This window comes from Danio rerio, chromosome 16 (genome assembly GCF_049306965.1).
Source record: "Danio rerio strain Tuebingen ecotype United States chromosome 16, GRCz12tu, whole genome shotgun sequence".
Lineage (NCBI taxonomy): Eukaryota > Metazoa > Chordata > Actinopteri > Cypriniformes > Danionidae > Danio > Danio rerio.
Window position 1 is genome coordinate 2,722,382 of NC_133191.1, and position 25,084 is coordinate 2,747,465.

General features: G+C 40.0%; 2 protein-coding genes across 8 annotated transcripts in view; one reads left to right on the forward strand and one right to left on the reverse strand.

Annotated features, from left to right (window-relative positions):
- Nucleotides 1-25,084, reverse strand: part of adcy3a (adenylate cyclase 3a) — a 50,497-nt gene that overhangs the window by 6,306 nt on the left and 19,107 nt on the right. For 3 of the 7 annotated variants that reach the window (XR_012391522.1, XM_073925265.1, XM_009292012.5), the window contains exons 4-17: nt 24,902-25,013; nt 24,435-24,562; nt 23,112-23,270; nt 20,721-20,886; nt 19,927-20,043; nt 18,474-18,616; nt 17,039-17,200; nt 15,146-15,233; nt 10,761-10,877; nt 8,698-8,966; nt 8,305-8,386; nt 6,433-6,591; nt 4,319-4,465; nt 2,329-2,445 (exon numbers count right to left, since the gene is read on the reverse strand). Coding sequence is in view for 5 of the 7 variants with exons in the window: in XM_073925265.1 (XP_073781366.1) it covers nt 2,329-2,445; nt 4,319-4,465; nt 6,433-6,591; nt 8,305-8,386; nt 8,698-8,966; nt 10,761-10,877; nt 15,146-15,233; nt 17,039-17,200; nt 18,474-18,616; nt 19,927-20,043; nt 20,721-20,886; nt 23,112-23,270; nt 24,435-24,562; nt 24,902-25,013 (1,966 nt within the window). In the remaining 2 variants the exon portion in view is untranslated. Of the gene's footprint in view, nt 1-2,328; nt 2,446-4,318; nt 4,466-6,432; nt 6,592-8,304; nt 8,387-8,697; nt 8,967-10,760; nt 10,878-15,145; nt 15,234-17,038; nt 17,201-18,473; nt 18,617-19,926; nt 20,047-20,720; nt 20,887-23,111; nt 23,271-24,434; nt 24,563-24,901; nt 25,014-25,084 lie in introns of all 7 variants that reach the window. The other 4 variants (XR_012391521.1, XM_073925264.1, XM_009292011.5 and 1 more) reach the window with 2 other exon arrangements.
- Nucleotides 17,040-25,084, forward strand: part of preb (prolactin regulatory element binding) — a 43,888-nt gene continuing 35,843 nt past the window's right edge. Inside the window, exon 1 of the mRNA XM_073924884.1 lies at nt 17,040-17,178. The gene's annotated coding sequence lies outside the window, so the exon portion shown is untranslated. The remainder of the gene's footprint in view (nt 17,179-25,084) is intronic.

The following is a 25,084-nucleotide window of genomic DNA, read 5'->3' on the forward strand; positions in this document are numbered from 1 at the left end:
CAGCGTCAACGCTTCCCATTCACTTTGAATGGGTGACATCAGTCATTGCCGAACTTCATTGTGGATCTGTCGGCACTTCTTCAGAGGCGTCGCTCACTGCAGAAGTTGGGACTAGCTCAACTTTTCAAGCGCCGATGGAAGCGTCAGCCAATCAGATCGCTGTATGCAAATACACCAGCTAGACAGTGGCCTATTGCTGACTGAATTTCATTGGCTGACTCTGTTATGACGATTGCTTTAGCCCCAACTTCAGACACGCCCTCTGTCAAGCGTTGACACTGAAGCCCCGTGTGAATGGGGCGTTAGGATGACAGAGAACAGTGGACAATAATAATTTAAGCTCAGAAATACAAAAAAAACCCCTGAGAAAATCACAGATTTATGCCAAATTTCCTTCTGTCAGCAGATGGCGCTATCACTGTATATGTGTATTGCATGCAGATGTCTTCATCTGACAATCTCATGAAACCTGTGAATTTTCAGGCAGATCCGTCATTCTGTGGCAGAGTTATAAGTAATTCCTCCTCCATTGTGAAGCACTTGTCAGTCCACCACGGACACACCCTTCGGCAAACACTAGATCTTCACAGCTTAACATCACACAGGCCTTTGGATTAGAGTGTAGGAACATGGATTTAATCTGATCAAATTTGTGGGAGGAGTTTGTTACACTGTGAAACACGTCATTTCCTGTTGCCAATAGGTGGCGCTACAACTGAAACTGGATATGCACATGTAAACATGTTTAAGTCAGGACTGTTACCAAACATGTGGAGTGTCAATGCATGCCTGAGTTATAACAACTTCCTGCTTCGTGGCGAATCGTCAATGTTTGTGAGGCCGTTACGGACACGCCCTTCAACGAAAACTCTAGATCTTCGCAATTTAACATCACCAACGCCTTTAGCTGACAAACACCAATTTTGGTGTTGATCTGATAATATCCCTAGGAGGAGTTTGTTAAAACACAACACCTGGAAATGGCAAAAACAGCACTTTTTCGGCAGAAGTTAAAATAACCGACTTCCTGTTGGGTTTGAGATTTCGCTCCACAATACTTTTTTTCGTAGATATTGGCATGTTTAATGTGGGTGCCAATTTTAGCACGTGTGCGTGAAACTAAACTCGGGGCTACTTTGGCAAATTTGTGCAGGTGGTGCTGTTGAGTCATTTTGCCTCACGCACTTCTAAAACCTATAACAAACGTAAATGTTCACCACTTCTGGGGCGTTTGCAAAGTTTTGTGAGTTTTTGAGTATGTTTAGCCCCTCAAATTTGCTATTCATTCTGAAGAAGAAGAAGAAACGGAGCAATTGCTATAGGCCCTACGCAGCGTTGTTGTTCGGTCCCTAATGCCTCATTCAGACTAGCAAGCGACTCTGTATTGGCTGTCGCTCAAGAAAGTCACTCCTCATTTGCATGAAGTTAAAGGATTCTCAACTTTTTCGCGTCGCTCACCACGCCCACCTGGTCACCAACGGTCGCTGTCGCTCGCATAGATGGAGGTTGCTGGAAGTGGCTGACTCTTCGTTGAAACGAACGGTCGCTTGTCGCTTTGCTGCTGCAAGTCACTCGTAATTTGAGGCTTAAATATATGTATCAAATCATCCTTGCTTCAAGTAAAAAAGCTATTACTAGATGCTGGCATAAACCTAATCCATCATAAATGCAAGATTGGACTGAAAGTTTGAAAAATATATTCATTATGGAGGAAATGATGTAAACAAAAAGATCCGTTTGTTGACTCTTGGTCCAAATGGATCAAGCTCATTACAACCGTAATGTCTCTAATGCTGTAGAACTTTAAAGTCCACATGAACTGGAAGCTGCCACCATTTCTTTTATATTGTGACGCAGCTCCTCGAGAAACACACTATTAAATGAGAAAACGGTGGGCGTGGCTTGTTTTTCTCTATTGCGAGATGATTGGATGTAGCAAGGTAGGCATTTCATTCAGAAAGATGGGGAAAAGGGTTTGGGGAGAGTTATTACAGCCTAACAGACTCCTCCTGCTCACCGTTTCTGTTTGTTGTCAAAACTGAAAGGGGCGTGGTTAAGTATGTTAGCCACACCCACTACCTCAGACAGACGTAAACTGAGAATTTAACTGAAAACGAAAAGGAAGTGCATTTTCAGATTTCAAGTAAAGATTACAAGAGTAAACTATTAGTTTTTTCTTAATGACACGCACAGATGAATTGTTCACCACAACACGAGCAATATGGCTAGTTCTGATTTCAGGTGCACTTTAAGATTTATTTTTATGGTAAAAAAATTTTTTCAAAATAAATTTTACAGATTAAAGTCAACACCAGATGGATCCTTTACCTTCATACAAGCGTAGCCGTTGGTGTTATTGTCTGAGGTGACTCCTGATGCTGCCATGTAGGTGCTGCCAATCGTCTTGATTTTGGTTATACAGCGAAACTGTGGCTCGTCCAAAAGCTAAAAGAAGCACAGAAGCAAAACAAATATAGAGATAATAATATAGAGCATAATAGAGACCTATTATGCTCCTTTTTAAAACATGTACAGTAAGTCTCTGATGTCTCCAGTGTGTGAAGTTTCAACTCAAAATACCACACTAATAATGTTTGATAACTGTCTGAAACCGACCCTTTTAGGCTTTGATCCTAATTTTGTTGTTTTGGTGACTGTCGCTTTAAATTCAAATGAGTTTGTGCTCTTTTCAAAAGAGGGCGGAGCTACAAATGCCTGTGTGTCAGCATAGTGGCAGATTAAAAACAAAATGTAATGTTTTGCAAACAAACATAAAACCAAGAGATAAGATCATTTTTAAACTTAAACATAGCTAGAGCACTAACTGAATCATACATTTACTATAAATAGTTGACTATACACATAACCTACGACTGACTTTACATAATAATGAATCACAATGTGCAAAAGAGGTATTTAAGGTTCAAAAGCAAATGATGTAATATGATTTATAGTACAGGGTGGGCCATTTATATTGATACACCATTATAAAATGGCAATGGTTGGTGATATTAACGTCCTGTTTGCGGCACATTAGTATATGTGAGGGGGCAAACTTTTCAAGATAGGTGGTGACCATGGGGGTCATTCTGAAGTCGGCCATCTTGGATCCAACTTTTGTTTTGTCAATAGGAAGAGGGTCATGTGACACATCAAACTCATTAGGAATTTCACAGGAAAAGCAATGGTGTGCTTGGTTTTAACGTCACTTTATTATTTCATGAGTTATTTACAAGTTTCTGACCACTTATAAAATGTGTTTAATGTGCTGCCCGTTGTGTTGGATGGTCAATGCAACCCTCTTCTCCCACTCTTTACACACTGATAGCAACACCGCAGGAGAAATGCCAGCACAGGCTTCCAGTATCCACAGTTTCAGGTGCTGCACATCTTGTATCATCACACCATAGACAATTGCCTTCAGATGACCACAATGATAAAAGTCTAAGGGGGTCAGATCAGGAGACCTCAGGGGCCATTCAGCTGGCCCATGATGACCAATCCACTCTTCAGGAAACTGTTCATCTAAGAATGCTCGGACCTGATACCCATAATGTGGTGGTGCACCATCTACGCAGGAGAAATGCCAGCACAGGCTTCCAGTATGTGTAGTTTCAGGTGCTTCACATCTTGAATCTTCACACCATAGACAACAAAGACAGTGGGGCCATTCTTCATCAATGGAAACCTCAAGGCCACTGGATATTTGACATTGCTACATGATGACGTGTTTCCCTCTTTATGCACTGAAGCCGGCACGTTCCCTGGGATTTTCCAGCAGGTTGAATGGCCCCCGAGGTCTCCCCATCTGACTACCTTAGACTTTTATCTTGGCGGTCATCTGAAGACAATTGTCTATGGTGTGAAGATACAAGATGTGCAGCACCTGAAACTACGGATACTGGAAGCCTGTGCTGCTTGAAAGTTAAAATCATTTCTTTTTTTTAGCGTGTGAACTGTATGTAAACTTATCAATATCTGACACAAGACAGTACTAAACAACATGAGCCTTGTGAGATCTGTTTTTTCTAGGTCGAAATTATTTACATTTTCACTGATTCTGCAAGGGGTTCACAAATTTCAAGACCCACTGTATGTGTATGAGCGATCCGTATCAAGAATTGCACTGTGTCACTTCTGTAGACCTGGATTAGACACTTGAATATTTTATCTTTTTAAAGTCATTGTGAGTCTTTCAAATCTCTCAGTTTTATTTAATACATCTTCATTTGTGCTTTAGGTGTAGATGAGACAGCGTATGCGTTTGGTGCGACATGAGGGTGAGCAATTCATTTTGAGATTAAACCCAAGAACTTACACTATCGAAATCAGAGATGATTTCATTGAGGAACCTCAGGCACTCGATCCCGCCATTGTTGATGCTTTCCTCCGTGTAGAAGTCGGAGAAGTTTGGGATGGAGGCGAACATGACTCCAATCTCATCGTAGGACTGGCTGTAGAGCTCCTGAAGGAAATTGAGCCACAGTTATGCGAGTTTTGACAGCAGGTAAAACTGAGGCCACGTTCACACGTACGCAGATGCTTTTAAAAAAAAATCTCCATCCACATAAATAGGCATGTTAAGGGCATGTCGAACCAACAGGGGGCGATAATGACAGTTTTATGCTGGATTCACACCAAACAGGGAATTAAGTACTGGCATGAGTAACCTGCAGTTTCAGAAAACCTTCACCCTGGCCGGAGTTTTCAGAAAGTTTTGATTTCATTTACCTGATGCTGTTCACACCGGACGTGAATCATGCGAATAAATCACGCTATTCGCGCATAAAAATATGAGTAAACATTTTAACCCTGGCTCCATCTGAAAACATAGCCCTATAGAAATTTCTGGAGACCGCGAATACGTGTCGTGTGTATGTTTTTTTTTGGCAGGTTTTATTTTCGCGAACCCACCAGAGGCCGCTGTTTACGCTTTTTGAGATCTCAAATTTCTCTCGTGAGTGCTATTCGCGCCTGCTGTTCTCGCGTAAACCCACCAGAGGTCGCTGTCGACTGACTGTATGACTGACTAAGTGACTGACCAATCGACTGACCCACCCTCCTCCTTCCCTAAAACCAACAAATTTTATTGACTGATCCATCTACCCACTTCCCTAAACCCGACCAAACAATTTTCAAAAGCAATCCAGAAAAAGGAAAGCCCTCGTCTGATTTGTACCACGGTTTACCACATTCTCACCCTGTTCTTTACTTGTTTAATTAAGTTTTGGATTTGGTTTTTGTCTTACCTGCTTTCTGGAACCATTCTCCACCAGACTCGAACCCCGTCGTTGTGGACAGCACCTTTCTGTGTCTCAAGTCTGCTGACGTACATGGCGAGCTAACGGGACAACATTGGGAAAGCCATCCATAAGGAGGTAAGCGATTAGCTGACAAGTGCGAAAAGGAATGGCGTCAAACCGCCCCGCAGCGTTCGTTTAAAAAATTAAATGCAGCTATACGTACTTCCAGCTACATAATTCGGAGTCCCCAGAAATGTCTATAGGGCTACGTTTTCAGAATGAGCCTGTGTTGCAACATTTTGAGTTTATTCACTTCATTCCCGCGTCAAATTCGCTTTATTCGTACGTCAAATTCACCTCACAATGGACACGAATTTGAGTCATTGGCAGGGCTTTTATAGAGTTAGCTTAACGAAGCCTACAGCAAACGAAGTTTGGGAACTACAAAAAATACATCCGGGTTAATGATGTCATAAACCCTTCAGGTTACGCACGAACGCCCGCGCAGCAAAGAGGCGTGGCCAGTGGCACTGTAATGTTATAAGAGACGCTTCCTGGTGATGTGAAGCCGATCTGCGAATCACAGCACATTATGTTAGCTGACCAATCAGAGCCTCTTGAGGGCGGGTCTTTAGATTAACCAGTCGTTTTTTCATGTTAGCAGAGTAGCTGTATATAATCAAAGTCAGATATATGAGTAAAAATAACGTGATTTTCTACAAATGACGCATGGGCACATATTGCTTTGCATCTTATAAACACAACTAAGCGTTAAAAAATACACTCTGGACCACCGTTTTAATGTCTCTTTGCATCTTCGCATTGACTTAACATGTAAATCACTTGTGCTTGACGCTTCATCCACGTCTGGCGTGAACACAGCATGATGCTGAGATTTCGTGTGAACAAACGATGAAATGCGCGACGTACATATTTAAAAGGAAACAACTAGACTTCATCTGAGTCGTAAATAATATACTGGCTCTTTAATTAAACGTAAAGCTTGTAGAAAGAAACTAAATTGTTTTTAACCAAACTGCTGAATGCAGCCTGCACTAACCTACTTATTATTATTCAGTTACAAGGTGGCGCCAAACAGACACAAACAGTTTTCATGTGGACAAACAGTGAAACCGTGTAGGTAAAAGTGTGATTTTGTGGCCTGAAGCTGACAGGGAGGTTTTCTCACCTCATCTCTCTTCTTAGAGCCCAGAAAGTGTCTGGCGACGTGCTCCGGGAGCATATTAGTGACCAGAGCCTCGTTCCAGCGCCGCATCTCATACACCTTCTCCTTCTGCTCGTGCACTTCAATCTTCCATAGAAACAGTGTGCGGGCCAGTTTCTCTACCTGGGGCATGCCAGAAGATGGACAAACCAGTCAACAAACAGGATCGGTTACAGAACACCAGACTGTCGCTAAGGCTGTGGATTAATGTTGTCAAGTCAAGCTTTATTGTCATTTTACTACATGCCAAGGAAAACCTTAAAACAAATGGCAGTGTTTCACATGACCATGGTGATACATAAGAATTAAGCATAATTATATTAGAGCTGTGGCGAAAAATTGATTGAGAAATCCATTCTGAGATTTTCAAAATGCATCACTATTCCATATTAAATCGATTCTGAGCTTAGATTCTAACATTAGATGGTGCTCTAGGGTAGACCTTTACAGCAGATGGCGCTCTAGACTAGAGTTTAACAGCAGATGGAGCTCTAGGCTAGAGCTTAACAGCAGATGGAGCTCTAGGCTAGAGTTTAACAGCAGATGGAGCTCTAGGCTAGGGTAGACCTTTACAGCAGATTGCACTCTAGGCTAGAGCTTAACAGCAGATGGAGCTCTAGGCTAGAGTTTAACAGCAGATGGAGCTCTAGGCAAGAGCTTAACAGCAGATGGAGCTCTAGGCTAGAGTTTAACAGCAGATGGAGCTCTAGGCAAGAGCTTAACAGCAGATGGAGCTCTAGGCTAGAGTTTAACAGCAGATGGAGCTCTAGGCAAGAGCTTAACAGCAGATGGAGCTCTAGGCTAGAGCTTAACAGCAGATGGAGCTCTAGGCTAGAGTTTAACAGCAGATGGAGCTCTAGGCAAGAGCTTAACAGCAGATGGAGCTCTAGGCTAGAGCTTAACAGCAGATGGCACTCTTGGCTAGATTCTAAAAGCACATAGCGCTCTAGGCTAGATTCTAACAGCAGATAGCGCTCTAGGCTAGATTCTAACAGCAGATAGCACTCTAGGCTAGATTCTAAGAGCAGATGGTGCTCTAGGCTAGATTCTAACAGCAGATGGCGCTCTAGGCAAGAGTTCAACAGCAGATGGTGCTCTAGGCTAGAGCTTAACAGCAGATGGCACTCTAGGCTAGAGTTTAACAGCAGATGGAGCTCTAGGCAAGAGTTTAACAGCAGATGGTGCTCTAGGCTAGAGCTTAACAGCACATGGCGCTCTAGGCTAGAGCTTAACAGCCAATGGCACTCTAGGCTAGAGCTTAACAGCAGATGGAGCTCTAGGCAAGAGTTCAACAGCAGATGGTGCTCTAGGCTAGAGCTTAACAGCACATGGCGCTCTAGGCTAAAGCTTAACAGCAGATGGCGCTCTAGGCTAGAGTTTAACAGCTGATGGCTCTATAGGCTAGACTTTAACAGCAGATAGCGCTCTAGGCTAGAGTTTAACAGCAGACGACACTCTAGGCTAGACTTTAACAGTAAATGGCGCTCTAGGCTAGAGTTTAACAGCAGATGGCGCTCTAGGATGTTTTTAAATATCACTTTTCTACTATTAATCTTGAAGTGCAATTTAAAGCATTAACTAAGTAATTATGTTGAAAGTTTACATTTTTAATTTTCTTCGCACTCGAACCTCTAATAATACATTTATTAAACAGATTCAGATGCTGCATTTGAACATCTTACCAAATCTTTCAACTTGAATACATATAAAACACCAGTATATCTCTGTACATTGAGTTTCTACTATTAAGAATCACCACAGAAGCTTTGTATATGTATAGTTTATGATAAATAATAATGACAGCCTTTCTCTTTTTGAATAAATGTGAAGTCTTACATGTCGGGAGAAGTAGTAGAAGCTGACCATCATGATGAAGATCATCACACTCATGGTGTATTTGGACGGCACCAGATTAACCCTGTATTAAGAAATAAAAGGGAATAGAAATTAAAAACCAAATTTCTTGACGATATTTTAATAAACACATGACTAACTGTTTACTTAAACTAAAACCTTACAAACTAAAACCACATTACAGAAATGTTAAGTATAAAATAGTGTTAATAACATATTTGCCAAGGAAATATTCTTCATTTTCAGTTTAACTTTATGAACTAAAACTACTAAAACTGACTCAATATTCAGTATTTTTGAATATTATTCAGTGTTCACAATACTGTGATATTTTATCATAGGTTGTCATACCATCAGAATCCTATATTGACCTACCTGTACTCCTTGAAGCGAGTGAGGTCGTAGAGGTCAAAGGTTTGGCTCCAGCTGTAAATGTTGACCGCACCGGTGGCCACAGTGATCAGCAGCATGAGCGTGAGTTTGACCATGTGGCTGACCTGCACCAGCATGGTGGTGGCGATGAGCGCCAGGACGGCGATGAAACTGTAGTATTTGGGATTTTCTGCACAGCCACGGATGGCAGTAACGACTGGAGGAACCGCGGTGGACTCAACTGTGGAGGTCTGAGGCGCACGACAGCTCAACTACACAAACAGAACAGAGGATTAGAGATCATGAGTGTGTTTTGTGTGTTTGCTTTACAGGTCAATATTAATATTCCCCTTGAGAAATTATTATAATTCTTTTTGATTGTATACAGAACAAACTAAACAGTTGAGTTTTACCATCTTTCTTTTAATGCTCCAGGTCTGACGGGAGAACTTTTAGCTTAGCTTAGCATAGATCATTGAATCGGATTAGACCATTAGCATCTGGCTCAAAAATTGTCAAGAGGTCAATTTAATTTTGTCATTAATTTTATAACAGCATCATTAATATTTTTAATGGCCTCAAATACAGCGGTACAAGCTAAATTTGTCATTAAAACGTCATTAGTATTTAATGTTTATTTTATAAATTAGACAAATTATATGCAGACTTTTTTTAACTGAAATTTTTATTACAAATTCATTTTTTTCCACTGAAAAAAGTGACCAGAAAACTAAACATAACGACACAATTATAATGGCTTCATGACAAACATGTTTATGACAGATTTATGACAAGTTATGCAATGTACCCTTTGCATTTTAAATGACACAACTAAGCTCACGACAGGGTAAAACTTTAGTTCAGCTCACCATTCACAGCATTAACAAACCATTAACTAACACTACTAGCTTAATAAATGACTAATTAGCTGTTTATTAATAGTTAGTAAGGGAGAAGTTGGGTTTAAGTTTTGGATCAGGCATCTAGAATAAGATCATACTGTACAACAACTAACGAACAGTTAATATTTTAATAATAGGCAGGTTATAAGCCAGAAATATAGTAATAATAGCATGAATTGTAACTTAAACTAAAGTGTTACCAACAACAGCTATCATAAGCATGGATAAAATCTCATTCATACTCACGACGTGTGTCATGCCATGATTATAAAGGTTTCATGACTTATAAAGTGTTACATAAATAAATAAATAAATAAATAATGAATAAATAATTTACTTAATATACAAATAAATAATAAATAAATAAATAAATAAATAAATAAATAAATAAATAATGAATAATAAATAAATACACAAATAAATAAATAATGAATAAATAAATAAATATTAAATACATAGATACACAAATAAATAAATAATGAACAAATAAATGCACAAATAAATACACAAATAAATAAATAATGAATAAATAAATAAATATTAAATATATAAATACAAAAAATAAACACATAATGAATAAATAAATACACAAATAAATAAATAAATACAAATACATAAGTAACTTATAAATAAATAATGAATAAATAAACAAATATAAAATAAATAAATAAAAATAGAAAAATAAATAAAAAATAAATGATTATAAATAAATAATTAAATAATAAATTAATAAATAATGAATAAATAAATCATAAAAATACACATATAAATAAATAAATGATGAATAAATAAATATTAAATACATAAATACACAAAAAATAAATAAACAATGAAATAATTAAATAAAAAAATACATAAATAAACAAACAAATAAATGAATACACAAATAAATAAATAAATAATAAAAATATTTTTTTACAATTATGAATAAATAAAAAATACACAAATAAACAAATAAATAAATAAATAAATAATGGATAAATTAATAAATAAATAAAAAATACACAAATAAATAAATAAATAAATATTCAGTAAACAAATAATGAATAAATAAATAACAAATAAATAAATAAATAAACAAACAAACAAACGACCCTAGCGATCAACATTTTCTGAAAGCATTTCAGTCATTGAACTGGAGACTTTTATTTACTAGTTTCTCACCATATCTACTATGTCCGCCAATGTGACTATGAAAATGGCAGCCATGGCCCAAGTGTTGCGAGCCCAGCGTGTGTGGTCAATCCAGGTGGAGAACGACACCAACCTCTTTGGAAATACCTTTAGAAACAACAAGAATAGCATTAAAGTGCACCTGAAATCAAAACTAGCCATATTGAGTTTGCTAGCTCACATTGCTAGTTTTGTGCCGAACAATTCATCTGTGCATGTCATTAAGAAAAAAACTAAATGTTTGCGCTTGTAATCTTTAATTGAAATCAGAAAATGCACTTCCTGTTTGTTTTCAGTTAAATCCTCAGATTAGGTCTGTCTGAAGTAGTGGGCGTGGCTATCATAACCACACCCCTCCAGCTGCCAGTTTTGAAATACACAGAAATGGTAAGGAGGAGGAGTCTGTTAGGCTGTAATAACTCCCCCCAAACCCCTATCCCCATCTTTCTGAATGAAACGCCTACTTTAATACATCCAATCAGCTCGCAGTGGAATAAAACAAGCCACACCTACTGTTCTCTAGAAACTGCGTCACAATACTAAAATAAACTGGTTGCAGCTTCCGGTTCATGTGGACTTCAATGAAGCACAGTGCTAGGAGCAGGTTTAACCTTGTGCGCAGATGACCTGTTATCGCAGCGAGTGACCAGTAAAAGTCTATTGAATGGTCTGTGATCTGATGTGTTGATCTGAGCCGCAGGGCGTCCTGATATACACTGCTTGTGGAAACTATTGATGTCAGTGCACAACAACATGCTTTCAAAATCAATATCTACTTCAGTGGAGCCATATGGAATCATCTGTCCTTCATCTGGACGAGTGTGTGAGCTCAGCACTCACTAAATCTGTGTGTGAGTGTGTTTACGTATTCATGTGGCTTACAAAGACGGATCTGTGCAATGACATTGGTCCATTAAGGTGTTTTATGAGGATATGCATCTTAATTCAAAACACTTATAATCATACTTAAATGGGACTACTTATACCTCATAATGTAAAATAAGTCTCTGATAACCCCAAGAGTGTGAAGTTTCAGCTCAAAATACCCCCCAAATAACGTTTATAACTCTTTAAAACTGCCCCTTTTAGGGTTTGATCCAAATTTTGGTGACTGTTGCTTTAAATTCAAATGAGATTGTGCTCTTTTCAAAAGAGGGCGGAGCTACAAATGCCTGTGCATCAGCATAGTGGCAGATTAAAAACAAAACTAGCATTATCTGATGTAAAACTCCACACTTATAATCCTCTTAGCCTCTGACATGATCTTCAGCAGGTCTTATGGCAAACGGCTGCTTCTCATTCAGGGCTGTTTATGTTAATGAGGGAGAGATGGTCACTAGGGGGCGGAGCTTTCCCTCTCTGATGTTACTCAATCAAAGTGTTTCTGCAGACTGTTTTTATCAAGTGTGATTATAATAAATAAAATTAATTCATTTTACCATTATGAGCTGGTTATATTCACATAGCTGCATTTAAATCCTTTATAAAGGGGATTTTTGCATAATAGGTCCCCTTTAACAAGTTCTTTTGACATTGACAATATGCCGCATATTTTTTGTGAGGGTTGGGTTAAAGTAGGGCTGGGCGATTTAGCAAAAAAAAAAATCTAGGTTTTTTATAAAGTTTGACCGATTCACGATTTCGATTTCGATTTTTTTTATTGTGTTACTAGTCTTCTCAAAACATTACAACAGCATGACTGAAGTAACATTCTCTTTAAAAGTAACTTGAAAAACCATCTGGTTAAGGAACATTGTATTTTTCAATGGCCATGTCATACAAAAATCAGTCAAGGTGTAAATAAATGTAAAACAAATTCACGAGTTAAATAGCGTTGCTGATGATTTGAATAAGAAATATTTGTGTAAATATTGCAGTTCCAGGATTACAGAGGTATTTTTGCTAGTTTTGCTGAGCCTAGGACAGATTGTCTGTCAGCTCGGCTTTGACTTTGTCTTCTTATTAAATGACAGGTTGTAAAGCTGCTGCCCTTTTTCTTAAAAAGATAGAGTGGAAGAAAAGGACTGAACATGGAAACTGTAAAGCCTAATTTAACCCAATGTGTGAAGTTGTGAACGTATAGTAGGAGCAAATACAAGCACCAGATGCGTCTAATATAAAATAATATATTGAATCTATTTTTCTTTTTTTTCCCTTTTAAATATTGATCATTTGATGTGCTTTGCTCCACTCTCTGTATTATGCTGCCTGATCTGTCTGGTTTTCAGACAGGTCCGCTAATGACGTCATGGGGGCGGGTACTTTCATTTTCACTGCTGCAGGCCCTCACCTCTGCTCGTGTTCAAACCAAAATATCAGCGCGGTATTTCACATGGCAGGCTTTTACGTCCTTCATACATGTTGAGATCGAGTTTATCGACTTGATGAGGGAATATGTCTTGACAATCCACACAGACGTGCGACAAGTAAAATCCTACATCACTTAACGCTTTAACAGGCAGTCAAGCAGGTCGCACACCAGAAGCGCCGCGACACGGCGCGGACATGAAAGTTTAAACTCCCACACACCAAACGATATTTAACACGAAAATAATCAGATGGCGCTCTGTGGGCCGGCTGAAATATGCACTGCTTCGTGAATCGTGGCTGGGCGGCGCCGGTGTGTGTATAGAAACCTGTTTAGAATTCTAAAATCCATGGCGTGGTGCTGCGCGGTGCGTCGCCGAGAGGCATTTCTGGTGTGCTTCCTGCTTTAAACAGAGAGTGAACCCAAGCGCATTGATGCCATAATAATGTATTAAATATATATATATTTTTAAAAATCGTTATTTCTCGATTTCATTCAATATTAAATCGTCTTAAAACATAAATTCGAATTAATCGAAAAAATCGCCCAGCCCTAGGTTAAAGTAAGGCCATAATAAGCAGTTTTTACCGTATAAAAAACATTACAACAAAGGAAAAGTCCTCGTAAACCAGGGGTGTCCAAACTCGATCCTGGAGGTCCAGTGTCCTGGAGAGTTTTGCTCCAACCCTAATCAAACACATGAACCAGCTAATCGAGCTCTTACTAGATATACTAGAAACTTCCAAACAGGTCTGTCGAAGCGAGTTGGAGCTAAACTCAGCCGGACACCGGCCCTCCAGGACCGAGTTTGGACACCCCTAAAGTAAAACATATATACAAGTGTGTTTGTGCTTGTGTTTATGTGTGCTCGTACAAAATACATTACGCCTATGGACAAGTCCTCGTAAACCATTTACAAAAGTGTGTGATTTATGAGGACAAAATAGTATAATGACATGAGTATGACCTAGGTATTACAATGCTAAGGTGGTTTATGAGGACATTGCTTGTATGTCCTCGTAACTTAAAACTGTTTAAAATCATATGTAATGTTTTTGTCACATTCGAAATTTTCCACATTTCCTGTGAGGGTTGGGTTTATATGTAGGTGTAAGGCAATATAATGAGCGATTTATACAGTATAAAATACATTACGCCTATGGACATGTCCTCGTAAACCATATATACAAAAGTGTGTGTGTGATATTTGAGGACAAAATAGTATAATGACATGGGTATGATCTAGATCTTACAATGTTGAGTTTATGAGGACATCACTTGTGTGTCCTCGTAACTTAAAACAGTTTAAAATCATGTGTAATGTTTTTGTCACATTCCAATTTTCCACATTTCCTGTGAGGGTTGTGTTTATATGTAGGTGTAAGGCAACATAATGAGCGATTTTTTTACAGTGAAAAATGCATTACGCTTATGGACACGTCCTTATAAACCATATATACAAGTATATGTGTGATCTATGAGGACAAAATAATGTAATGACATGGGTTTGACCTAAATATTACAATGCTGAGGTTGTTTATGAGGACATGTGTCCTCGTAAGTTAAAACTGTTTATAATCATACTTATTAATTACATTTTGACACGTCTCCTGTGAGGTTTGGGTTTAGTGATAGGGATAAGGACATATAATGTGCAGTTTTTAAAGAATAATAACAAATTATGCTTATGAAGAGTCCTTATAAATCATTAAAACCAACCTGCGTGTGTGAGAGTCTGTGTGTGAGGGAATCAATGCTGGTGACTTTATTAGTCAATGGGAATGTGTTGACCTAACTAATGAGGATGAATCAAATGTACTGATGCATGTTGAACAATAACTGGATGAGCCTCATGCAACTTGCCACATTGAAATTACATCAGGAGCTGTCTAAGATATTTTAGGCATATTTTTGAACGCCTACCCCCACCTCAACCCTAAACCCAACCGTCACAGTACTGTAAAAATATTAACTATTGTTATACAGTGCCATAAAAATGCTGCTATATTTATGTGCATATCATACTACTGGCCGCGTATCTGATCTAGACTTTACTGACACAACTCACCCGGGGAAAAATGGCCGCCAGAGAACAGATGGTAAGAATAAGCAGCAGCACTTCCCCTACAGCCAGAGTCACATAGTTCGCAACCAACCTGAAAACAATGCAGAAAATACACAGCGAGCATCAGTACAGCAACACAAGAATAATGCCATGCGCTCTGAATGTAAAGTAAACCATCTGATCTTTAGTTAAAGGTGCAGTATGTAAGTTTGACACCCAGTGGTTGAACTAGGTATTGCACTCCTGGATCAAAACACATGCAAGTGCAGGTTGCCAGATTGACAACTCCAACAGGAGCGAAGGAATATTCTCCTGTATATTTCTTGAATATTTGTCCGTCTATGTGTGTGTGTCTGTCTATCTATGTGTGTGTGTGTGTGTGTGTTTCTATCTGTCTATGTGTGTGTGTGTGTCTGTGTGTGTTTCTGTCTATGTGTGTCTGTCTATCTATCCATCCATCCATCCATCATCTATCTATCTATCTATCTATCTATCTATCTATCTATCTATCTATCTATCTATCTATCTATCTATCTATCTATCTATCTATCTATCTATCTATCTATCTATCTATCTATCTATCTATCTATCTATCTATCTATCTATCTATCTATCTATCTATGTGTGTGTGTGTATGTGTCACTGTGCGTCTGTCTGTCCATTTGTGTGTGTGTCTCTGTCTATGTATGTGTATGTTTGCATGTGTGTGCATGTATGTTTGTCTGTGTGTGTGTGTGTCTATGTGTGTGTGCATTTCTGTCTATGTGTGTGTGTGTGTGTGTGTGTTTCTGTCTTTGTGTGTATGTGTGTAAGTGTGGTTTATGTCTGTCAATTTGTGTGTGTGTGTGTGTGTGTGCGTGTGCATGTATGTCTGTCTCTGTTTGTTTGTGTGTGTGTGTGTCTATTTATGTCCATGTGTTTCTGTCTGTGTGTGTGTGTGTGTTTCTGTCTTTGTGTGTATGTGTCTGTCTGTCCATTTGTGTGTGTGTGTGTATGTCTGTGTGTCCATTTGTTTGTCTGTCTATCTGTATGTGTTAGTGTGTGTGTGTGTGTGTTTGTGTGTGTATGCATGCGCGTGCATGTCTGTGTTTCTGTCTGTGTGTGTTTGTGTGTGTGTATGCATGTGCGTCTTTATGTCTGCCAGTGTGTGTGTGTGTGTGTGTGTGTCTGTCCATTTATGTGTCTGTCTGTGTGTGTGCATGTATGTCTGTCTGTCTGTCAATGTGTGTGTGTGTGTGTGTGTGTGTGTGTCTGCGTGTGCATGAGCGTCTTTATGTCTGTCTATGTGTGTGTGTGTGTGTGTGTGTGCGTGCATGCGTGTGTGTCTATGTGTGTATGTGTGTGTGTTTCTGTCTTTGTGTGTCTGTCTGTCCATTTATGTGTGTTCGTGTCTATCTGTGTGTATGCATCTGCATGCATGTGTGTGTTTCTGTATGTCTGTCTATGTGTGTGTGAGTGCGCGTGTGTTTATCTATAAGTGTGTTTCCGTCTGTCTGTGTGTGTGTCTATCTATCTGTTTGCGTGTGTGTTTTGTCTGTATTTGTCTGTTTATGTGTGTATGTGTTTGTTTGTCTACTGTATGTGTGTGTGTCTGTGTGTTCTTTAAAATGAGCAAAAACCATGACATAGAAGTGTGTGTGTGTGTGTGTGTGTGTACGTGTATGTGTGTGTGCGTGTATGTGTGTACGTGTATGTGTGTGTGCGTGTATGTGTGTGTACATGTATGTGTGTGTGTGTGTACGTGTATGTGTGTGTGCGTGTATGTGTGTGTGTGTGTGTGTGTCTGCACGTGTATGTGTGTGTGTGTGTATGTGTGTGTGTGTGCACGTGTGTGTGTGCACGTGTATGTGTGTGTGCATGTATGTGTGTGTGTGTGAGTGTTAATGTTTAACTGACCAGGGGTCGATGAGGGCCTCCATGACAGCAGTGAAGAGTAAAACCACACACGAGCAGCTGAACGCGGCGCCGCTCTGCTTCTCCTTCTCCACTGAGAAGCGCGTCTCCAGCTCGGGGTCGGTGAAGCGCAGGGACAGACGGTTGGTGTACTTCCCTTTCAGCCTTTCAGAGCACACAAACACACACACACACACTCATCACTCACATCCAGCCCGATGAGCACTTTATCAACGGCTACATTCACAAGGACGTCAGTAATCAAATTATTGGTAACTAGGCACAGGATGATAACCGGTTTCAAGGTTTACTGCGGCTTGGAAAAGTCAAGGTTTAAAAAGCACGACAGTGTTCAGTTACACCGTTCATACAGTATGTACAGTTGAGGTTATAATTATTAGCGGCCTTGTTTGTTTTTTCCCCAATTTCTGTTTAACGGAGAGAACACATTTCTAAACATAATAGTTTTAATAACTCATCTTTTGCCTTCAGAACTGCCTTAATCCTTCATGGCATTATTTAACAAGGCACTGGAAATATTCCTCAGAGATTTTGCTCTGTATTAACATGATAGCATCACATAGTTGCTGCAGATTTGTCGGCTGCACATCCATGATGTGAATCTCCCATTCCACCATATACCAAAGCTGCTCTATTGGATTGAGATCTGCTGACTGTGGAGGCCATTTGAGTACAGTGAACTCATTGTCATGTTCAAGAAACCAGTCTGAGATGATTCACGCTTTATGACATGGTGCATTATCCTGCTGGAAGTAGCCATCAGAAGATGGAGACACTGTGGTCATAAAGGGATGGACATGGTCAGCAGCAATACTCAACTACCTTTCTATCAACTAAACCAGTCTGGCCATTCTCCTCTGACCTCAACAAGGCATTTGCGCCCACAGAACTGCCGCTCACTGGATATTTCCTCTTTGTCAGACCATTCTCAGTGAACCCTAGAGATGGTTGTGCGTGATAATCCCAGAAGATCAGCAGTTTCTGAAATACTCAGAGCAGCCCGTCTGGCACCAACAACCATGCCACGCTCAAAATCACTTAAATCCCCTTACTTCCACATTCTGATGTTCGCTTTGAACTGCAGCAGATCGTCTTGACCATGTCTACATGCCTAAATGCACTGAGTTGCTGCCATGTGATTGACGGATTAGAAATTTGCGTTAACGAGCAGTTGGACAGGTGTACCTAATAAAGTGGCCGGTAGGTGTATATGTTCGTACGTTTTATAAAAAAATCTAAATGTTAAAAATGTTCAAGGATTTAAGATGCTGATGGCCATCAAACACCTCATAACGATCTTGTAAAAAAGGATTCATAAGGTTTACTCAAAAATTACTTAAAATAAGCAACACAGTTCTTAAGCTTTTAGGTGTACAACTTAATTGTTTGAGTTTGAATCTACTTGAATGACACTTACGCCTGCACAGTTTCTCTCTCCAGCAGAGCTTCGTTGAGGAGTTTATTGAGCTCCTGTTCGTTCTCCTGAGCGTCGATCACTCTCTCCGCCAGATCTCGTAGACGCAATCGACGACGCGGGTTCGGGAACGACGGGTTCACCACCTACAAACACACACACACATTCACATCAGGACACACACACACACACACACACACACACACACACACACACACACACACACACACACAATATATGACCTGCATTTTTCACTTATCCCCCAAATTACTAAAGATGCACCAACCACAAACCAGAGCCGTGTATTTATTTATTTTTTGTCATACAGAGCAGCATTAAAGGAATAGTTCACTTAAGAATTAAAATGATGTCACCATTTACTCAGCTTTAGGAGTCTCTTTCTACTGCTGAACTCAAAAGTAGATATTTTGAAGAAAGCTGAACACCACTGACTTCCATACTATTTCTTCTCCTTACTATGGAAGTCAATGGTGTGCAGTCATTCAGTCATTTTCTTTTTGGCTTAGTCCCTTATTTACAACCCAAGCTCATTCTGAAAACGTAGTCCCGCAGACGTTTCTGGAGACAGCAGAATACGTCCCGGGGGGTACGTACGGCCGTGTTTATTTTTTTCAAGCGAACGCTGCGGGGCGGTGTGACGCTGTTCCCTTTCGCGATTGCCTTACCTCCTTGTGGAGGGCTTCCCCGCTGCAACCCGTTTGTCCACTCAGCTCAGCGTGTACGTCGGCAGGCTCGAGATGCAGAGAGGGGTCGACCACGACGACCGGTTTCGAGTCCGGGGAAGAGCAGCTCCAGCAATCAGGTAAGACAAAAATAGAATCCCAAAAATTAAGTGAACGAGTTTCGTGACAGGGCGAGAACGTGGGGAAATCCGAAAACGTGATGGAATAAAAAAAAATCAGGGCTTTTATTTTTTTGGACGGCTTTTTGTAAACTGTTGCTCAGGTTTAGGGAAGTGAGCGGGCAGGCGGGTCGATCGGTAAAATTGGTTGGGTTCAGGAAAGGAGGAGGGCGAGTCGGCTGATTGGCCGGTCGCGCAGTCAATCATCCGGTCAGTCGTACGGCGGCCTCCGGCGGGTTCATGCGAGAACAGTTCGCGCCCGCGAGAGGCGTCTGAGGTGCGAAAAAGCGCGCAACAACGGCCTCTCGTGGATTCGCGAAAACAAAAACTGCAGCCGTACGTACCCGCCGGGACGTATTCCGCGGTCTCCAGAAACCTCCGCGAGACTACGTTTCCACAATGAGCCTGGGTTGCTTATTTATAAGGGGTCACCACAGCGGAATGAACCGCTAACTATTCCGCCATAGGTTTTACACAGCGGAAGCCCTTCCAGCCGCAACACAGTACCGGAAAACACTCATTCACATGCACACACACCTTAAAACAGTAACTGAAATGAAAGTAAATGAAATATAGGGTAAAGAATCAGTTTACCCGTGTGTCGAGCTCTTCTGGATCCTCCGGCGTGGTGCAGGCCGTGTGGACGCTTCCGTTGCACTCCGTAGTGTTGATCAGCAATGGAGAATTACCATTAGACGACGTCACCGAAAGCTTCTGGAGAAAAACACATGACACTAGCTATGTTTCCATTCAAAGATGCCATTTTCAAAATGTTGGCAAATTAAAGGGCACCTATTATGCGCCTTTATACAAGATGGAAAATAAATTTCAGCTTAAAATACAGCACAAATAATGCCTTATAACTCTCTGAATCTGTCCCTTTTTGACTTTGATCCTAATTGCGCCATTCTGGTGACTGCCGCTTTAAATTCAAATGAGGTTGTGCTCTTTTCAGAAGAGGGCGGAGCTACAAATGCCTGTGTGTCAGCATAGTGGCAGATTCAAAACAGTGTGCTTCATCTAAAACGCCACATTGATAATCCTGACATTATCTTCAGCAGGTCAAACTCTAATAACAGACGGCTGCTTCTCACTCAGGGCTGTTTATGCTAATGAAGGAGACGTGGTCACTAGTTGGCGGGGTTTTCTCCCTCTGATGACACGTACAAAGGGAGAATGTCAATCAATGTGTTTATTTTTATCAAGAGATATTATTTTAAATATAATTAATTCCTTTAAATCATTAGAGGGTGATTATATTAACATATAAATATCCACACGACATGTTTAAACACATCATTTTGTTCGATGTGATATTCCTAAATACATGCAACTGATGAGAAAGAACGCAAGATTGGGAGATGAGAGCGGTGATATGGGACACTCACTACTCCGTTGATGCCATTTTTGCCCACTGGCCCCTTGGGAAGGACCACCAGGTAGGTTTCGATGCCGCGCTCCTTCAGGTACTCGCATCGGTCGCCTCCGTTCCCCGGCTCCACGTCAAACTCCCCGTGCAAACACTCCAGGGTGTTCTGGGAGATGTGCACTCGCCTGTCGGACACACCGCAGATTCAGATAAAGTCAGAATTATTCGCCATCCTGTAAATGTTTTTCAAATATTTCCCAAATGTTGAGAAAGTCTTATTTGTTTTATTTCAGCCAGAATGAAAGCAGTTTTATTTTTTAAAGCATTTAAGCTCATTATTATTGTTAGCCCCTTTAAGCAATATTTGTTTTGGATTGTCTACAGAACAAGCCGTTGTTATATAATGACTTGCCTAATTAGCCTAACTTTAACCTTGTTAAGCCTTTAAATGTCACTTTAAGCTAAATACTAGTGTCTTGAAAATATCTAGTCAAATATTAAGTGCTGTCATCATGGCGAAGAGAAAATAAATCATGATCACATAATAGAAACATGCACAAAAAATGGCTGGGAAATTATGTTTCAGCATCCCAAAATATTAGGTAATAAATTCATAAGATGTTGTTTTTGTGTGTGAATGTATACAGCAAAAATGCTTTATTTTAAATTTTGTTTACAGTTTCTGTCTTGTGTCTAGTTCAAATATCTACAAATTCTTAAATCAAGAAGCATTTTCTAGACAAGCAAAAAAAAAATTTATATATATATATATATATATAGTCTTATTTACAGAAATAAAATGCCAAAATCAAGTATGTTTTTCCTTAAAACAAGCTACAAGCAAAACTATTTAAATAAACAAGAAAAAACTCACCTAATTTTGCCACATTATTTTTGAAAACAAGACAATGTTTTTTGTTAGCCTAGAAAAAGCTTCCTGAATTAAGAATTTGTAGATATTTAGAAAAAAATATATTAAAATTAACTTATTAAAAAAAATTATTAAAAAAAAACTCTAAGAAAGACATTTTTCCAGTGATGGTACAATATGATGACATACCGTTGAAGTCAGAATTATTAGCCCCCCTGAATTATCCGCCCCGTTAATTTTTTGCGATGAGAAGATTTCTTCAGCACATTTCTAAATATAATAGTTTTAATAACTCATTTTTAATAACGAATTTATTTGATCTTTGCAATGATGACAGCACATAATATTAGACTAGATATTCTTCAAGACACTTCTATACAGCTTAAAGTGACATTTAAAGGCTTAACTAGGTTAATTAGGTTAACTAGGCAGGTTAGGGTAATTAGACAAGTTATTGTATAACGACTACAGAAAAAGAAATTAGCTTAAAGGGGCTATTAATGTTGTCCTTAAAATGGCTTTTAAAAATGTAAAACTGCTTTTATTCTAGCCAAAATAAAACAAATAAGACTCCAAATGAAAAAATATTATCAGACATACTGTGAAATCATTTGGGAAATATTTAAAAAAGAAAAAAATCAAAAGGGGGCGAATAATTCTGACTTCAACTGTATATATTTATATATGCATATCATTATCAGGATATACCAACCATTAGTTGAAATCATCTGGTGAATGTTCCTGTTATTTGGTTCCATGTTTTATTATAAATTGCAGACAACAAAAAACCAACCAACATCACGCAGCACTAAAACCCGATTCAACCCAGGCTCATTATTGATATGTACCCCTATATACTTGTCTGGAGATCGCGAAATATGTCCCAGGAGGTACGTTTTTTGCAGTTTTTGTTTTCGCGACTGCACCAGAGGCTGCTGTGTAGCTTTTTCAGATCTTAAATTTCTCTTGCGAGTGCCATTTGCACCTGCTGTTCTTGCGTGAATCCACCAGAGGCCACTGTTGGATGACTGACCGACCAACCGATCCTCCCACCTACCTCTCTCCCTAAACGCAACCTCAGTATTTTAAACAGCAATCCAGAAAAAGACAAGCCCTCACCTGATTTCTGCCATGTTTTCAGATCTTACCACGTTCTCACCCTGTTATTTACTTGTTTGTTTTATTTTTTGCCTTTTGTTTTTGTTTTACCCGCTTTCTGGAACTGTTCTTTACCGGAATCGAACCCTGTTGCTGCAATCAACACCTCTCTGCGTCAGTGGCGAGCTATTGGGCAAACTAGTTACAGCGGAAAAGCCGTCTATACGAAGGTAAGTGGTTAGCCGGTAGCATGAAAAGAAAACAGAAGCTGTCAGTGACATCATACCGCCCCGTAGCATTTATTTTAGAGACAAAATGCAGTCATATGTAGCTCTGGGTACATAATTTGCACTCTCCAGAAATGTATACGAGGGTACGTTTTCACAATGAGCCTGTGTTGACTCGATCAGTAAGAAATGAGGGAAATCTTGGTTTCTTTACCCTGGTATTCCTCCGGCCTCCATCTTGTTGGCTACGGTCACATCAGTGGACCAGACGTCGTACTGCCAGCGCTTCTGTCCGAGCACACCACCCAAAACCATCCCCGAGTGAACACCGACACGCATGTCCACATCCGTCTGCGTCTTCTCCCGGACGTACCTGGCAACCACATCACTGCATTTTAAAGTTGTGAATTAAAGCTCTGAAGTCCCTAGTGAAGTTTCAGCTCAAAATACACCACTGATAATGTTCGATAACTCCCTGAAACGAACCCTTTTAGGCTTTGATGGCGTTTTGGTGACTGTCGCTTTAAATTCAAATGAGATTGGGCTCTTTTGAGAAGAGGGCGGAGCTACAAATGCCTGCGTGTCAGCATAGTGGCAGATTAAAAATAGGACTAACCTCCTATGCTAACGAGGGAGAGATGGTCACTAGTGGGCGGGGCTTTCCCGCTCTGATGACACGTACAAAGGGAGAATGTCAATCAAAGTGTTGTTTTTATCAACGCATTATAAAAAATAATAATTAATAAGCTTTTACCATTAAAAGCTGGTTATATATACACACACACAACTGTGTTTAAACCCATTAATAAAGTGATTTTTGCATAATAGGTCTGCTTTGCACTACATAAAGTTCATTTTTTCAATTGAGTAAGGTTGCTTTCACACCTTGACTTTTGTTTCAGAACCTGGCGCGTTAGTGTGGTTCGTTCGGCATATGTGAAACCAGCAATCGAGCTCAGATTGGCGTCAAAACAATTGGTCTGAGATCGCCTGAATGAGGTGGTCTTAGCTCGACTGAAACAAATTCTGGAGTGGATTGATGGTAGTGAGAAAGCAAAATGATCCAACAAACTAACAAACCAGGCAGTGTATTCATCTCCCTATATAAAAAAATCCAGCTTAAACCAGCCTAGGCTGGTTGGCTGGTTTTAGGTGGTCGCCAGGTTATAGAGGGGTTTTGGCCACTTCCAGGCTGGTTTCCAGCCATTTCCAGCCTGGTCTTAGCTGGTCAGGCTGAAAAATGACCAGCTAAATCCAGCTAAAACCAGCTTGACCAGCCTGGTATAACAGGACATAGCTGGTTTTGGCTGGGCTCCCAGCCTGGCTATGCTGGTCAAGTTGGTTTTAGCTGGTCATCTCCCAGCCTAACCAGCTAAGACCAGGCTGGAAATGACTGGAAACCAGCCTGGAAGTGGCCAAAACCCCTCTAAAACCAGGCTGGTCAACCAGCTAAAACCAGCCAACCATCCTAGGCTGGTTTAAGCTGGATTTTAAAGCAGGGAAGCCATAATGTGATTGAAGAATCCTCGTGACTTACGAGATGGCCTCAACCATGGCCAAACCCATCATGATAGAGCAGGCGGCGTGGTCCTCTCGGTAGTCTGGAAGGCCACAGATGCAGTAATAGCAGTCGCCCAGAATCTTGATCCTCAGCTGGTGGTATTTCTGATGAGGAAAGAAGGCATAATATTGATCATCAGCTTCATATAAATGGTCAATAGCTAGCCTCAAGTAAAGTGTAAGCAAAAGCACTGTTTGTTATGCATGTAATGATTCACTGCACTTGCCATTGAATTCACTTTTCAGATCTTCTCTAGATTTTAGGTAAATCATTGATACTGAATACATTATACAGCAGGGGTGAAACCAATCACGGTTGATCAATGATACACATAGATCACAACCTACAGTTCAGGACACACGTGACCCACAGATTTTATTTGACTTGTATGTTAATCCTTGCTCTGGATATGAATGACTGAATTGCAGAATAAAGTCACTCACCGCCGCGAGCTTGTCGAAACGCGCAAACAGTTCGTTGAGGAGTTTGACCAGTTCCTGCGCGCTGCAGGACGAGGACAGCTGAGTAAAGCCCACGATGTCTGCGAACAGAATACTGCAACACACACACACACACACACACACACACACACACACACACACACACACACACACACACACACAGCA